This window comes from Neodiprion virginianus, chromosome 3 (assembly GCF_021901495.1).
Source record: "Neodiprion virginianus isolate iyNeoVirg1 chromosome 3, iyNeoVirg1.1, whole genome shotgun sequence".
NCBI classification, from domain to species: domain Eukaryota; kingdom Metazoa; phylum Arthropoda; class Insecta; order Hymenoptera; family Diprionidae; genus Neodiprion; species Neodiprion virginianus.
The window spans coordinates 36,950,622-36,968,974 of NC_060879.1; the positions used below are offsets into that span (position 1 = coordinate 36,950,622).

At 43.5% G+C, this 18,353-nt stretch overlaps 1 protein-coding gene across 6 annotated transcripts in view; it reads right to left on the reverse strand.

Moving 5' to 3' along the window:
• LOC124300416 (KH domain-containing, RNA-binding, signal transduction-associated protein 2-like) overlaps positions 1–18,353 on the reverse strand; it is a 125,602-nt gene that overhangs the window by 67,839 nt on the left and 39,410 nt on the right. For all 6 annotated transcript variants that reach the window (XM_046754508.1, XM_046754505.1, XM_046754504.1 and 3 more), the window contains exon 2: positions 3,573–3,718. In XM_046754508.1, the coding sequence (XP_046610464.1) occupies positions 3,573–3,718 (146 nt within the window). The remainder of the gene's footprint in view (positions 1–3,572; positions 3,719–18,353) is intronic.

An 18,353-nucleotide genomic window follows, 5' to 3' on the forward strand; every position in this document is an offset into this window, starting at 1 on the left:
AGAGAACGAAGGCGAGTGGCCTCTGATCTTCGGCACTCCCGGAATGTGGTATGAACAAAGACTCGCCGTGGTGCGAGTCGATTACGGAGTGATTCAAAAAGTTTTATTTGCCACGGCACGTTTGCCATGCGAAAGTGAAAACGTGAATCGGAATGCATCAAGTTGAGTTCAGCTAAATATCTCGTTACTATCGGCTCCGAGACGTCTTAGACACCAACTCTTTGAAATCAGAGGAATTTCTTCAAGTTGTCGCGTTTTATTTCTGAAAGGGGAACTAACGGACAACCTGAATCCCTCAGAGCCCGACAATGGGGATACCTATTAAGGATAGTGATAGAACTGTTTGAACACCCGGAGATTTGAACAAGCTGCATTCGAGCATTAAACTGTTCCTGAATAACGTAAAAAGTTTTCACTGGACACGGGTGAGATTAACTGTATATTATATATGTATAAGTGTATCGAGAGAGCGCGAGAGAATGGAATAGAATACACATATATATATAGATATAATAATGTCCAGGTAGGTTGGACAGCAGGTGGAGCAGATACACGTAGAACGAAGAGTAAAATACGCAGAGGAAAAAAGAAATGATGATAGAGAAAACAAGTACAATTTAAGTAGTAACAAAGAAATTGTCTTATGCATAAAATAAAAATAAAATAAATAGAGAGAGAAAGAGAGAGAGAGAGAGAGGGAGGGAGGGAGGGAGGGAGAAAGATTCGAATCAGCAAACAACTCGTGCCAAGTTTACCAGAAGTTCCATGACCCTCTGATATTGTTGTGCCGTAACTAAATTGAGCATTTTGAGAAAATTTGATTTATCGACAGTGGGAAGTTAGGCGATTGGATTTATGTGTTCTTCAATCTCTCGAAATTCAATTTAACCGTTCAAAATTTCGTCGCCAAAGTGACGCTCCTCGTCCTGTCGTATCCGGAAACAAGGATGATTCGAGCTCTCTTAATCTTGACGGAACCATGGCCCTCCTCCCTTGAGACCAGCAGCCTTCGACCCCCGTTAGACTCGGCGCGGAGTCTGAGTGTCGCGCTAAGGAACCGCGGGTCTATCGCCACTTAACGAGCCGGATAATGCGTCGCCCTGTTTAACGGAGGCGTCAAACGACCCCGCAAATTCTCTGGGAAATCTAAGTGATATTCGGTTAGGGAGAGACCGTATAAACGGACCAATCTGTCTCGGTACCTTACACGCTTCCGGTGAGAGCCGCCGGCACTCTTTGCCTTCGGTAAATTGCCGCCTCATCGCTGCTTGGAGAAAATCGCAGGTACTGAAATGCAGAGACAGGGAGATGGTCTGGTTGTCGTGGAGTTGAAAATCGTGCGACTGGAACTAAGTCGGCGATGTGTTTTCTTGCCGATTACACAGAGGTGAATCAACTTTCAACGACCATAAAGACGTGGGCTGAGCATCACGCCGGTTTCTAGCTCAGCTCGTTCCTCCTCTACACCATCCATCCGACAGTGGGCATTACTATTCGCCCAATTTTCCTCGCCGTAGTGTTTTCCCGAGACCAGGCGAAGCTATTACCACCGAAGGTCTGACCATGATGCCCGCGAGGTTGGAGAAGACGGATTGATCCATCCCCTCGGTGTCTGGTTCTCTCTCTGTCTCTCTCTCTATCGCACTCCCGTTCCGACTATCCGCACTCTCTACCCTTCCGTACCGGTAGTTGCGCTCATTCCTCTCAGTCTACTTCGGGAATGCCTCCCAGACCAAGTTGCTCGACGCCAAGGGGCTGACCCGGCAACTCGCATCTTAATTAACTCATTCTTATTTGTTGCACAGTGCGGGAAGCTACCCACTCCGGCTCTTTACCTCCTGCCATGAGCTGGTTTCATCTCAAAGCCTGACTCCGCGTCCTATCCAACTGGTTTCCTTTTTTTTCTCTTCTTTTGCTTCACTCCACGACCTTAATCAACTACGCTCCCGTTATGACTGCGTTAACAAACAAACTAACAGAGATAATTGAATTCAGAATAACTCAAAGGGAAACCGTGGAACATCGCTCGAGCCATTTTATTGCGACAACTGCATTACGAAACTTTCAAATTATTCAAGAACTTCACTTTTTCAACTTTTTCAACGACCTGCGTCTTTTCTATTCTTTCAGAGTCACGCGTTTCAAGAGTGAAACTTTGACCATCGGCAAATGTGGGGCTTATCATTTACTTAGAATTTACTTTCCAATGACAAGAAACAAAGATAATACAAAATTATAATACGAAATTAAGTTCAACCGAACTTCACTTCTCATCCATTCGCGTTCTTGTAGCGCATACTTGTTCTTCGACGTGAGAAAAGATATTCCAAACTCGTAACCTTGTACCTAACCATTTACCAGGTTGAAAGTTGGCGCGTTTGGTAAAAGGTCCGGAGTAACGGGTTGCCTTATCCAAAAGTGGTCACAACCTAGTTATCCTCTGTCTTTAGTTCAGCTGGCTTCCGGCGATACCGTTTAGTATGCAAATAATATTAGCAGAACCATGTCGAAAAACCAAGCATGATCTTTAACCTACCGACGTATTATTCAAGAGCTAAAGGGGTGCACCACTTATTGGAAACTATGTTACTCGACTTCTTTCAGACATCGATACTTCCATAACTTGGCCCCGTTTATGAAGTTCCTGAGTTTACAATTATCGGAAAAGGGTCTCCAGAAATTACTTTTAATCGTAAGACGAAAGTTCGTGGTTCTCAAAAATAGCAAAAAGATAACGAACGCTAATTCCATTAACGAGTATAAAACTTACGAAGATTTGAACTCAGCAAAAAACGATTTGAAAGAAAATTCGAAAGGTTCAAAGGTACTTCATTGAAAGAGAAAAAGATTAACCAAACAATTCGAAAAAGAATTCAAGGGGATCGCAAACGTACCAAGACTCCAATGAACCGTCTTAATAATTCAACTCGTGAGTACGGCGTACTTAACGAATCGATGAAATGTCTTAAAAATCGATCAGTAGTCTCCAAGCAATATAATAGGTGTACAGCTGCGTTTGTGGTTAGTCGAGCCGGATAATAAGTAGCCTTAGCTCTGCTCATCACGTTGTATACAAATGGCCTACATGCTTATAAGCACGTGAACGCTTATGTCTGCCGAAGCGAAAGAGCCGGCATCGAAATACCGAGCCGTTGACGCCAGTTTATACCGTATCTCTGCTCTCCGCGTTGGAATTGATTGATCGTAGAGAGTGGTTTGCCCGACCGCGTGGTGTAGGATCCGCATATGTTTCGAGAAATAACCCGGAGTAGAATTCATGAGATCCATTTCATTAGAAGATTGCTTTCGGGGAGCGTAGTTTGGTTCGTTTAACACGTGCGCCATTCCTACACCGCTCTTCGACGTTGCGAGGGACCGATTTTCCCTTCCTCAAGTACGCCGGGAGAGTATTCGAAGCAAATTACATAGTTAACGACAGCGGCAGCGATTCGGAGTGATTTTGGTTCGACGAATTCTCGTGTAATAAATATTTACAGATCAAATGAAGCAAATGAAACAGCCAGGCGCGGAACCGCCGTAAGATGAGAATTGGGACGAGGAACGAAACTCACCTTTGGATGATCCCTGACGGGGACTTGAACTCTGACTGAAACTTTAATTGGCTTGTCCCTTGTGATGTCCACCATCCTTCTCTCGCCCCCTTCACCGCCCCCGCCGCCCCCGCCGCGAACGCCGCCCCTGCCGCCTCCGTTGGAGTCTGTAACAAAGTGAAAAAGAAATCTCAATCGATGCTTAATAAATCGAGGAACGGGCGTCGTAGGAGGGCAATCGGAGGTTTCGTATTGCGAAACCTTCGGTGAAGTAACAATTATGAGGATTTACCGATGAAGTTGCCGAGCCAAAGTATCGTTACGAAAATCTGTGAACTTTGGATATCTGCCAAAATCAGTCAACGCTACGCCCATATTTAACCCGACAATAACACGCCTTGGCAGAAGTTTTTCCCCGCGCAATCTTTCAATCGGCACCAATTGTGTAAATGTATATACGGTACCTACTTATTATATACGAAGTTACGGAAATTTTCACTTTCTTGAATAACCCCCAGCGGCGCAATATTGGGTGAAAGAAACGAACAAATCACGCAACTTTCTTCGAGTCTTGAATATTGAATCGAAAAAGTTTTTAATCGTTAACCTTTCCGCGCAACAACAAAATCCACTCGAGAGATTCATCGCCCCGAGTTTACAAATTCTGCGTATAATTGCAGCAGTCACGGTCGGTTTCCTTGCATGGTATTTCAGTCTTGCCGCTTCAAAAGGGCAAATTCGTTGTAACACGCAAGCCGCAAGCTCCGATCCACGGTCGAGAGTTTTACACGACGGAAAAAGTTTCGCCTCTTCAAGAGGAGGTTGTGCATCTTCGAGAGATCGGCTTAGTTGGATATCTAATCAATTTCCAGAGCGGTAAAGCGATTTGAATGAACCGGTATTTCACGGATAATGTATTACCATATCAAAATGAGCTTTTTTTTGTATTCACAATGACGCACTTCCTATTTTCCGTGCCAGTAGCTACCTGCCTTAAAGGTCTCTCGTGCTCGGTAGAAGCCTATACTTTCTAACCTTTCCTTGACATTTCACGATTCAAGGAGAACAAGATGCGAGTATACTATACGAATATTCGTGAGCTTGCATCAATTCAAGCCTTCTTCCGACGAACTGCATAAGCAGAGCAGGTAGGCGATTTTTTGTGTCCGCAAGCTGCGGTACGCGGTGCAAGGTACTCTCGAGTGAAATGCCAACTTCGCTGAAGATTCATGGCATGTTGAGTACTTTGGAAAAGTTAAAACGGCAAAGTTTCAAACGAGCACGATAAACATGCAGCTCTCCCACCTTACAGCGCCAGCTTGTATCGAAGCACTTAATATGCATATAACATTCTGCTCTGGTTTAAAACGTATACGAACAAAAGACAATGTTAAAGGTGAAGTAAAAAATGAGCTTGAGGAAGTAAACAAAACAGAAATATAAAACAGTATATACATGTGTGTGTGTGAAACGTGGAATAAAATAAACGACATAATAAACCCAAGATATTCTCTGAATTATATTGTCATGCGATGAAAGCAGAGAACTTCTGGTTATTACTCGTGGACGGTCCATATAATAACACGTCGTTATATCACCGTTGAAAAAAATAAATCGCCACCATTTACAACCCTCAGAATTTTTCACGTCTGGAGTTCGTTAAAATACGTCGTTACGAAACTTATTTGCACGTCAGCGTAAAACTTATTGTGCATTGAAATTCCTCGTAATGACGACGGAACCCGAATGAAAATGTTGACGCCTTACATCGGTAGCAAAGTGCAGTATTTTAAATGCGAACAAGAGGAATATCCCTTGCTGTGAAATATGACTCGTAGACATTCACACGAGAATTCGCCCTCGCTCAGGCAGGAAGTGAAGATTGCCCGTGAGTTTCTCAGCCTCCTACGTCTTATCAACGATTTTTCGGCTCTTCCGGCTCGTCAAAAGGACTCGACGTCGGCGCGGACATTTATTGGACAGAATAAGACAAATGCGTTTGGCCACCGGATACGTTGTGCGGAGTGGATATATTTATATGTTAACTATACGTTAACGCGGGGTGATTTATGAGTTTCATGGCGAAGCAGCAACACCTTACTAAATTCGCGCTTGTTGCCCTCGCAGCGGTAAATTATTCGGCGTTGAAGTAGAAAAAGTAAAGTACGGAAAAAGGAGAGACAGACAAAAAAAAAAAAAATTGAAAAAAATTCTTTTGGATATTTGGTATCTGAAAGCAAAAACTTTATCGCAAAAAATGCTACCCAATCCGCCCGAATGTGCCAAAGAAAAAGACGGCTAACATGCAAAATGGGTTCTGAAATACGCCAGAGGTTTGAATATCAGGATTATGTTTATCCCACTCGGAAAGATCCAATCGTGACTCTCGTTTATAAAACAGAGTTGCCGCGCCTCAGAGCTTCGTTCGTTCGGTTCGGTGCGAGGCGGAACAACGTAAAAGGCTTTCCAGACGTCACCGCTAAAAACCAGAGCGCGCCTCGATCTTAGATCTGATTTAGTGCTTCTGAAATCTAGAATCCAGACCTAGGCACGTAACAGACAAAGACGGAGAGCCTTAGCTGAATCAATGTCACTCGGGAAGATGTTTCGTCCTATTTCTTGCTCCCGCACCACCGACAAACAGAATTACCGGGTCGTGATAGATCCTGCAGCCTTTGAACCGAGGTCAAGGAGCCTTACAAAATCAGTCATGGGCCGTTAAAGCTCGAAGATTTGCCTTGTCATGTCATTGAAATCCCAAAATGTATGGAAACGAGATCACGGAGATTACTGAGAAACAGAAATAATAATTGAATCGAGAGTTGGCTTGGTTCCAGAAATAACGGAGTATTTTTGAGTGAAACAAAAAATGAATGAAAATACTGAAATTACTAGACAAGCTCGCGGAGTGGAATAACCGCAGCGGCCGAATTGTGCTCCAAATCACGACGAGTATAACTGGATCCGTAAATTACTACCGCTTATACCGTTGGTTGAATTCGGAGAGGGAAGACTATGACGATATTTGATCGTTAATTTATGCCGGGTACAACGCGCATTGTTTCCAATAAGTGTCAGTGGCGTGCATCGCCTCTCGATTTCAGCACGTCGCGTCGATCAAAGCATATACGTTGCCCCCCTGTTCGATCCTGATCGAGCCTTTATCCTCGTACGTTCAAATTTTCATTCCCGGCGTATTTACGTGTACAAGTCCGATAGCAAAGAGACGCATTCATTCATCTCTGGGGAACTAATGAGCGCGTGGACTATTGATGTAGGAATAGATGGAAGTGCGGAGGCAGATGGATGGAAAACGACGAAGAGCTAAGAACGTAACTTTGATTGGAGAGAAGAGAGAGGGAGAGAGAGAGAGATAAAGAGAGAGAAAGAGGGAGAGAGTGACTTTGGAATCAGAACACGTCGATAATGTAGAATATCATGAATTATGCATGAGAGCGTGATACTCTATGGAAATCCCATGTATTTCATGATATTATACATACACTCATACAACCAGAGCGCTGTAGCAGGTCGCGAGTTACAGCCAGAGTTTATACACGGTACGAAATGCCGAAATTTTTTTCTGTATTTCAGGATTAAATTTCCTTATCATTCGAACAACCAGCTTCCGAGTTTCCGGGTAGACAAAAAAGTTGTCAGGCCTTTGATTAAGGCTGCACGTGCCGGATTTCGTTGCCCATTTTTACCGTGTCATTCCGTTCAAAGAGTTCTCTACACCTGATCCAACGCAAAGGTGAAAAACCGTCAGTGTCAAGAACAGCTCTACCAATCCGTATTCGCCGGAAACTCTAGACACCGAAGCGATCTCATTTCCTGTCGAGCAAGCGAGGATCCTCCGCGAAATCAACATTCAAAGCCACCACGAATCTACCGGGCTAATAAATTTAGATCTCAAGAAGGCTTTCCGCGCCCAGACTTCGAGCGGTTAAAGTGTTTCGCTTCGGGGTTAATTACCATAAACTCTAGGTCACCGCCCACCTTCTTCCCTACTCGACGCCGCTGCCGCTTTTCCCGCATCCTCCAGCCGCTGGATCCTCCTCGGCTCAAATACCGGGGTGTACATGTCGAGGGTGACGATCGCGCAAATACACCGTATTAGGCTCCACGGGGACGAAGGGATGCGAACTCCGAGAGTCAGACAGCGTGTCGGATAGTTCTGCAGGAGGAAAGCCTGGCGAGGACCCAACGACGAGAAAACAAACGGGTTCGCGAAGGAGCGGGGGTTTAGTTTCGGATTTAGTGTCTGTCGGATAAAAATTGGCGAAACTGCCGAAACGACAGTTGGCAACAAATAATTGTGTTTACTCCACGAGCGAGCAGCCAGCGATATGAATTCGTAAAATATCCAGTTGCGCATAGACGACGTCATTTGCGAAAGATACACCGCCCTTACAGAATACATAGAACATCTTCCAAATTCAAAAAATTATCGTTTTCAATTATAACGCGGAGACTGCCAACGAGACCATAATTATTTGTTTTCTTAATCCCCTCTGCATTCCGCAAAATGTCAATGCGGGATTTCACACCCCTTCGCATCACAACCCTTTGTATCGTGACAGAACGGTGGGCCTCCATTTGTAGGTGGAATTTTTTTTAGAAATCCGCATTGTATTTCTCAAAGAGCAAGTTGAATGGATTACATAAATTCTGGGGCCCTCTCCTGCAGGCTCTGCTTTCTACCTCGTGCCTGGGTTGGTGGAACAAGCCGTAATTTTGAGATAACTTAACTGCACGGAGGGTGAAGCACGCGGCGTGTTGTCGGCCTGCGGTTCGACGGATCAAAGCGCCGAACTTTATTGGAAAGATCTGACGTGGTCTTTGGTTGATGTTGACGAGCAGAAGCCGGATTGGAGAAAGATCCGTGTCAAGTTTGTCCGAGAGTCGGAAGCTTACGACCGGAATTAGTGTTTCGGTGCCGGTATCGATGGGCTAGCAAAGTTTGCAAGAGCATTTATCGCGGAACAAGGTATTCCAGTTTTTGAGTATACATTTGCGTTTGCAGCGGATCAGAAGAATCTACGGCGTGCTGCAGCGAATACACACGGGGCTGAGCGAGCTTTTGAGTGTGTATTTTTCCCGCCGGAAGCAGATTTGGAACTGCGAAGAAGAGGTGAGGTACATTATACGATATTCACGAGAAGTCGCAGGATGTCGCTACGGATAGGCAGGATTGATATTGGATGTTTCAGCGTTTCGCCGAATGTGGCTGAGGACGGGATATCTTAGCTCTGCATCGTATCGCGAATCTGCGCCGTTAGGATCACCTTATCGAAACGCGTGCCCGACGTATAAAATTTTCAATATGCCAAACACCGCTCCGGGTTATCCTCCTCTACCCGGTCCCAGCTCAAACTGAGTTTGACGTTGGTATGATTTGCGAGCTTGAAGATTTATCGTGCCTCAATTTTTCCCTCATGCAGTCCGTCCCTTGTCTAGCCAAAATCGCTGGATTCTAATCCCCCAAAGAACAAAGCGGCGCATGGATGCCTGTTCGGGAGGATTACGCGTGTATGTAATGCATATATAAGAGCGCGTGCATGAAGAATACGAGGTAAATAAACCAGGACCATTCGCGATGTTCGTAAGAATTGTGACACGCACAGGTTGTACGTGACAACGGTCCCTGTTCGATCCGGGTCGAGGACTGTAACAAATTCAGGACCTTTTCCGCACGAAACTCTTGAATTTAGTACGAATATACACTTGCACAAGCTATAATAAAGATACATATTGCGTATGGATACCCTACAGGTGTGTATACTTGGGGTGCAACAGCGACAACAAAAGCTCCCCTAAATTGGCGCGACAAGCGTGGGTATAAGCGGAAAAGCACGCAAGCACTCAAAGGTGGGAGTTTGCGTTAACTTAACGACAATAACGTAATAAACATACTACACACTTATGGGTGGTTAGTCGTTTGCTGTGAAAATTTTAACGCTTCGAAGCACCGAAAGACATTAGTGATCTGCAATGATAAAAGGAATTTTACGATTCCGCGGATAAAGTGTCGAATTTTCCACAATATAAGAATAATTAATTTTTAGGTAGGTCGAAGTTCGTACAAGTTCGATTAGAATTGAAACCAAGCACGGACGCGCGTGTATAAATTATAAACAAGCGTATTAAAGGAGAGTTCCCAAGTACTTAAACCCATGCGTGACTGTTCGAGCCAAGCTCGATTATTAAAAGTTGAAGCCAATTACAGAGAGGTTTTTAACGGTACGAGCGCAGGAGCTCGATTGTTGATGCGACGGTAGAAAACGTGGAAGAACGATGATCGTCGTAACGCCTGGCCAGGATGTACGAGTAGGAATATTACTCGTCGGTTCATATATGGGATGGTGTTGCCCTGGGAACCGTTGTCAGACGCTTCGTAGTTCCTCGCTCACAGCGAAGCCCTTAGCTTTACGCTCTCGAGTTTTGTCGCCCCAGTGAGTACGCCGAGTTTTGCATCGCACCGAGAGGAAAGCTTAGAAACGATACCGTCGTTTTGCACTCAGGAAATCCTCTCTCCGGTGCTCCGTTCTTCCGTCAACTTCTGACTGCTCGACGCTCCCGGAGATGACGCTTAACGCCCGAAGTGGACATCGGTCACATCATGTTCAACGATTATCTTACGAAGACATCGCTCGTAAGAGCACCCTGCACGACGTATTCACACCATTATGCATTGCAAACAGAGTTTCTATCTTTAGTCGTATCTTGGGAGTGTGACGATGATTAACCCAAACAGACCGCAACGGGTCTGATACTCGTGTTACATGAAAATTGATGAGTGAGAATCTCTCTCTAACAAAATTACTCGGCTTTCACTGGATCCGAGTTGTCTGGTATTCGGTCTGCACAACTCCTCTGACTCTCAATTCTGCTGAAAAGAAACCTCTACTATTTCATCACAAGATTTGACAAGTTTTTCAGGAGGATTTCCCTCGCTGGATATTTTGTCAAGATTTTCTCGGTTCGGTCAACCGCGACTTCATTACTACGTGAAGAGTTGAATACGTAGGATACCCAGTCTGTCAGCATTTGTATTTTATTCACTTTTCAAAATAAAATCATACAGCAGGTTCTCTCGAGAACGTTATACATCTATGAATCGATTTCTCTCTGAGCCACTATCTCCAAACTCGTTATCTCCGTTATTCAATTGTGTACACATTCTACTCAAACAACATTTTACCCAGAGACAAATACGTGTCGATTGAATAATGCAGTGGTTGACTAATCCGTTCATCCCCTTTCGATTGGTATTTGTCACGAGTTTCGTGTTGCCGTTAGAAATTCATGCCTCCCTCCCATCAGACATTTCGCATCTCTCCCGGTTTCATAATTATCACAATATCAATTTCTATCGTAACACGAATGCTTCGCTTCGTACAAATGAATAATTTCGATGAAAATGAGCATTTAATTCATAGTTACAAAGATTTGCTAAAATATTCACATCCGGTGGGAAAAATTCTCAATGGAACGAAATTCGTTCATGCTGATCGACGATAAAACCATACACGAGGAACTCGAAGAATCTACACGGAAAAAAGATTCTCGTAAAAAAATCGTGCGCTGATTGTGAGTGAAACACCGAAAGCCTAGAAAGTTAGCAAAGCGGTAAGAAGTGCCAATCATACTGGCCATCGCTATAACCTTCAATGATACAGATACTGGGGCTCATGACGGGTTATGGTCTGTAGTATCTTCTAACACAGATCTCCAAACACATTTACGTAATCAAGTAATAATAGGTTGCTGTAGCACGTGATGTGCGATGATTTGCCAGGGTTAGTAGCTTTCACTGAATTTCATTGGAGGCATTTATTTTTCTCCGTGTGGCCCGAACTAACGCATCAAATACCTCGTTCAAAGAACTAATCGAAACGTCATAAAGTTCAAATGAACGTTTGAAATTTTTTGTGGAATTTACCTTTAGATGAAATTAACGACCAGACCGTACATACTTGTGTCACATTCAAAGGTGGCACTGGCACTCGTACCAATCGATATTCGATGGAGTGCCAAGGGTGAAAATGTTTTTCATCGCAGAGTGGAGACGTGGGCGTATCGCGTGTTGGCGGCACAATTTTCTTCCACTCGAAAAATCAACCATTGCAAAGTTAGGCCGGCTTGAAACGCCGTGTAGGAACAGAATTTATGGGAAGATAAGTCGGAAAATTCGTGCTCGTTCCTTGCTCGCAAGTATAAGATACAAACCAGACGTCTGCATTTACCTCGAAGTGCTTTCCAATCTCAATTTATTTATTTATTAATTTTTTTCTTGCTGCATCTCTAGCTGTAGCGAATGAAACTATCAGACACGACATGCGTGCAAAGAATCCGAACGATAGCGTTTTTCGTATCAGATATAAGCGGCGCAGCTGCATCGAGTATCCCCGAGATTTATTTCGAAATGGAAAAATCGCGAGTGTTGACTCGACAAGGCGGGAGCTTTTCTGCATCTCGAGGATCGAGGACGCGGGTTGAATCTTCTTTATGCATCTCGAGAATCCGTCGCTGCAAGGAAGTCGAACCAGCTCTGCGACTTAAGTTCGAAGAAAACTGCTGCTGCTAAATACCAACCAGTTACGTAGCCGGGACTTAGGACTGCGTGGAAAGTCTTATCCTGCATTTCTATGCTGCTTGAAGCGAGTCGCGGATTAGGCAAATACTTGAATTTCTCGGTACAATACCGTCGAACCAGAGAACGAGCTAGGAAACATTTTCAGGAGGGTGCAAGGCCTCCGAGATTTGCTGACACGCCTTTGAATCCACCCATTAAGGATTTGCGAGGGTTTCTGTTGCTGTCACGGAATTAACACAGATGAAGGTGAATTCGGAGTACGTACAACGCCGTTGCGTGCGTCGCGAAATTCTACGAAGTTGAAGTTCGTTACGTCAATATAACGATGCACGTTCAAGAAAAAAAACGTTACTTCGCAACGTCAGGATTATTTGAAATTCAGTAATTCATAATTCAACCAAAACGTACTCATTGTGTCTATAGACTAAACTTTTTCAAAATCAATCCAAAACTGCAAATTAACGAGTTTTGTTTCGATGCTTTATCACGTTAAGGTTACCAACTTCAATACTGTGAAATTCTTTGGTTAATTCTATGTCAGGAAAAATGGTGGTAAAAATTGAGACGTCATACACAACGAGCAATCCGCAATTTATCACTGCTCGCAGCTACCGTCCGTAAGGATAAATTAGCTCAGACCTGCACTGCGCAGAAGTTTCTGAATTACGTTTTTTTTTCTTATTTATTCCCACACACGTGTCCTTCTCATCTCTGAAAAACAGTGCAGAGATGTTAGTAGCCGGGCAAAAAGTAGATACTTAGCAAGAACGAAGGTGTAAACACAAGCCACAAAAGTTTTGCGTATACATTTAGCCAGCCATCCGAGTTTGCAAATCCTTTATATCCGTGCAGAAACTTCGGACATGTGTATACCGCAAACAATTCTCCACTCTGCCAACTTTCGTTTCAGCCTTTGCCGATCCTGTCATATCCTTCAGGGCCCGGCGTCGACCCGTCAACCGTTTTCAAGACGGCCATAGATCCTCGAAGATTATTCACCTGAGTTAGTTTAACCGCTGGGGAGAAGTCTGCGCATTTGACCGAGTCAAGACTAAACTGTGTCTTCCACTTCCGGTGTGGACCACTAACTCACGTCACGAAGCGATGGCGTGCAGCTGTACAGTTTCTCCGATTGCGAAAAGCGGCTTCAAAGTTATTTCTTGACTCAAAATATCGCTGCTCTGGCGTAATTGTTGACGGATATATCTCGCAATTATCAGAACCAAGTTCCGACGATTTATGCCGAGGCAATTTGCAGATTAGATCGAGCCATGTGGTGACTTCGGATGATCGGTGATAGGCGGACAGGTAAGGCTATAAATGAGCGGAATCGTAAGCCTCAGGCTGTAGTCACGGGCTGTCTTACAGGCGTGAAGACTTTATCGAAAGCCTGATGGATGATTCGCTCGGTGCTGCTTGTTTGGCGAACAGTGTAGGCTATAAACTTTCGAGGACTATGATCATCAGTCACCCCACATCACGTACTACGTGAAAATCTAGAACGATGTTGAATTATATATGAATAAAACAATTCTCGCTAGGTTGATACCTCAAGTCGTGCAGTGATTTAATCAAGTTCACGTGCAAGCATCGCGAGTACTCGAACTAAGGATACGATTGACTTTGAAAAATATCGCATTCCTAATACCGTACGTATCTCAGGTATCGGATGACTTTTACCGCGAAATGAAAGCCTGTGACGGGAAACGATCGTGTTACAAAATTTTGCATCAGCCAATCCTCGCCGACGCGTGGTACTTGTATTTCACGGTTTATGATCTCGGAGGCCCTTATTTTTCGCAAAGAAACCCGGTGGGAAACACTTCTCTCAAATGTAACATTTTCCATTTCATTGGAAATGAAACTGCTCTCGCGAGTTCGTAGGTGGGAGGAAAAGAAATCTTTTATTTGAATAATAATCATCGCGCAGTCGCGTTTTCGGAAAATTATTCAAAACACCGTGTCAGCGTAACGAGAATCGGACTATTTAGACATACAAGCTTTATGGAAGTTCTCGTGCTGATTAAACGTACCAAGAGGGAAACATCATGGCGGATACGTGTGAGGACCCTTTTAACATCCTGGGGATGATTCCCACGCAACATTTGTAGAAAATTGCACGAAAGTTAGACGGAGGTGACGTGGCAGGGGTACGAGGGCCGGAAATGCGAGGAGTTTCTCCCTGTAATCTCGATCTTATTTTAGTATAATCCAGGATCTTGTCGTAATATCATTGGAGCCTCGAGTGCTCTTCGCTTGCGATATTAAGCACGTCGTTACCAGAGCTTTGGGCCAAAAATTTACGCGTTGTGGAAATTGCGGTGTCAAAATTAACGCCGCTCAAAATCGACGTTCTTCGGTGTTGTTGACGACACCAGGAAATGACGTGTTCCTTTCGGTAAGATAACACTGGACAGCGTTGGATCCGTTACTAAATTACGTCGACCACCGGGTAAATTGAAATTCGACGCTGAAATTCTTTCACGGCGTCACTGTGACTGGACGCGAGCACGTATTAGCTCTTTGAAATTGAATTTAACCATAGGCTGGTGGTTGGCGCGTCAATTTTCCGTCGAAAAGTCAAATGAGGCTTCGAAAGTTCCCGGCAAATGTTTTGGCCGGCCAAATTTGCCCGCGTTTCAGAGTCCGTACAGGAAAAGTTTTTCTTTACCATTTGAAAACTCGAATGCCGAGTTTTATTTTTCGACGTGACACTGATCGGATTACTTTTGACATGCGAGTATACGGACTATAAACCGCTTTCCAAAAGGTTCCGAACTTTTCTGACCGTTTTCACCGTTCGGGCGTAATCACTTTACGACGCATCGTGTAAACTCCCTCCGATATATCGAGTCAAACAGCTACCTCGAATAGAAACGATCGGATAACTGGTACATGGATAGAAATTCACTCCAACTCTCGCGCGATGAAAATATATCTCGCTTGGGCACTGAAAGGGTTGATCCATGCGGGATGAAATACTTTAACAATCAACCGAAAACATTTCAGTTTGGTTTTCCTCAATTCTTCCTCAGCCCGATTGAGTCCAGATTTTTCAGATCATTTTCTGACAATCAGGTCTAAGCAGCAATGACGCAATCCTTGCCGTCATTCAATTGGCCGCTAAGTTTGTTACCACGATTCCGCTGACGATTTGACGTTTCTAGAGCCCATTATCAGAATTACTGGTGTTGCGGATAGTGTCGTCGGGGTGTGACTGAAATATGAATTCTGAACAAGCCACGTCGTCGACTGAATCGATATTAGAGTTCACGAATCTGCAAGCAGCTTCCATAGTTCCATCCCTTCGCATACCTATATATATATATATATATATATATATATATATATATATGCCTTCGAGTCCCAAAGGCTGAAAAGTTTCACAACGCGTGATATATGCTATGTATATATAGATATTGTGTATACTTGGACCATCTTTTCTGCGAAAGCGAGTTTTGATTAGGGTGAAACCATAAATAGATCGAGAAACTTGAACCAAATCCAAGTCGAACGCGTTGACTCATGCCGCATGAAAATTGCTTTAAGGTAAATTGAAATAAAGACCTGTGACTAATAAATAGGAATTTAATTCTGAAAAGGTCTGAAAATTTGCTTTTGGCGGAATTTTTCGTTTTTTCAGCTGAATATCAAAAAATAATCGTGACCTAATAACTTGAAAATCAAAAATGAATGTGAGTAATCGAAGTATAATAGTGCGGACGTAACGCGTTGTTTATATGCGGTAAGTCAAGAATAAATAGCGTCGGGGACGATCTGTCTTTTACAAAGTAAACCAACACAATTCTTGGCTGGCGCTTATCTCGGACATCTGTTGGCTCGATTTTCGTCCACCACAGACGGTACAGCGAGCCGCGATCTGTTCCCATTGCTATTTACGTCCCGTCCGTGTAACCCCTTGACCGTGCCGATTCCGGAATTAAAACAAACGGTTTAAAATCGGTGAATAAAATCCGAAGACTCGAACGCCTCGAGCTTTCGACATATATCTGCGTATATATTCTCGTAAATTCAACTTTGAAGTGTACGTAAATTTCGAAAATCTTACAATAATATTTTCTCCGAGATGTAGTGTAGTTTGAATTTCACTAGGATTTGTCGCAGCACACAGCGTACCTACCGCGATAAGTTCACAAAACACTGCCGCAGCTGGGCTTCTAAATTTGTGAAAGCCTGTGCGGGGGATTCGTAAACTTCATCCTGAAAAGATGCATTTAATCATCTTCCCATTCCCCAGCTACCGACCTGGATCCACGGCCGTCGTCTTAACCCGGGAAACCTCGAACTGTCGGCACTGCGCCTTTTCCTCGATACGGGAAAAGCTGTCTAGTCACGGAGTGTGTACTGAGCCTCATGCCGGTGACATACACCGAGGCATGATCACGAAATGGCGCACTTCGTCCCCGACTCTCCGTAACTTCCTTCCCTTCCGCTCACTCTGACAATGAACCGGAACAGCAATAATCCGCAACAATTCTGCGTATTCTCCTTCGCCCGGTAAGCTTGCACGTTACACACGCATCGCGAACGAGCTTAATAAACTTCTATGCCAGATTAGATAAGTCCATATCATCCCGCGGATTCCGTGTCAAAGTGATTTCAACTTGGTGTATTATAAGTGGATGTTGTTGTTGTTTTTTCGTATCTCTTTTTCTACCGAGCTTGGTTATCAAGTTGAGGGTGAAATAAGCTGCGGACCATATACAGTTTAGGGTGGTTCTTATTTTGGTCATGTCGTAATTTCTTTGCTCTCACCCCCCAAAAGTAATCAACACGTATAGAAGAAAATCTGGCTAAATTTCGAAATTTTTTCGATGCCTCAAACAAGCCCCGCCAAGCAGACAAATTTTTTTCCCGAAAACTGATGATTATTTTAAAACCGATATATTGTGGATGAATTTCTTATGGATTTTTTGTAGGAAATTTAATGCTCTACAAAAAAGATCTGTGATAAAATTTTTGTAATATATATCTATTCTGTATAAAAATGTCTTCATGTTTCGTCAATAACGTGATAAATATTAGATTTACGAAAATGTTATAAGACATTTTTCGTAACATATAGTTTCAAAGTAATTAACAATTTCTTAAAAAAAATTTCAAACGCATGCATTTTTCCATATAAAAATTCGACTGCTTGGCGAAGCGTGTTAGAATTATCGGAAAAATTTGTGGTTTCAGCCAAACTTTTTTCTATACATGTTCATTACTTTTGGGAGTTGAGCGTCAAGAAATTCCACCATGACCAAAATAAGAACCACCCTAATACAGCTAGACCGATAAATCGTCATCGTTCTCACGCGATCGTGAGATTTAATCATCTCACGGTGTTAAGCATTTTTCTTGGCGTAAGATAAAAATTTTGCAACAGCTGCAGCCTGCCCACGTAGCCGTATATTAGCGAATCAGCTACTCGCACGCATGTATGGTGTAAATAAATGTACGAGATTGATGAGAAGACGCGGTCAGATTAGGAACCGGGCAGTTTCACTGGCATATCTCTCGTTCTACGTACCTAATACTATTACCGGCAGATCGATACCGTCGGAAAGAGGGTCATTTGTTTCGATAAGCCCCCACGATCTCGAACCACCACCCAAAAAGAACGACGGGATCAGGATTCATTCGATCGGGCAGATGCACCACGGCCACTCCTGAACTCCGAACTAGACGCACGTAGTTTGGTAATCTGGAATTTCGACGAGGTAACTCGATACTATCTTACCGATTTCCCGCTTCGTTGCAGCTTCATCGAATCTATATATGATCTTTTGAGTGGATTGAAACTCCGCAGTTGAAAAAGACTTTTATTCTCGTATTTTATGATATATCAGACCGGCACGCTCGACTTCAGATACGAATTTTCGATAGAATGGAATGAAAGTTGTTCATTTTCAGTTGAATATTGACAAATTGTGTCGCAGAAGAGCGGAAGAATCTAGTCGCTCAATACGGGGAATATAATTGTCTCGATATTTGTTCCGAAATCCAGAAGAATTTTCGAATCTTTAGTCTTTTTGAAATCGGATCAGATTAATATCGAAATCTAGTTCCGGTCGCGAGTAAATCTCCTTGAATTCTCAAACTTTTGTTTACTCAGGATAGCGGATACATGCGGATAAAATTTAATGGTATAAGTCGTAAAACGTAAAGGAGGGTATCGGCCGTGTTGCTTGAATCAA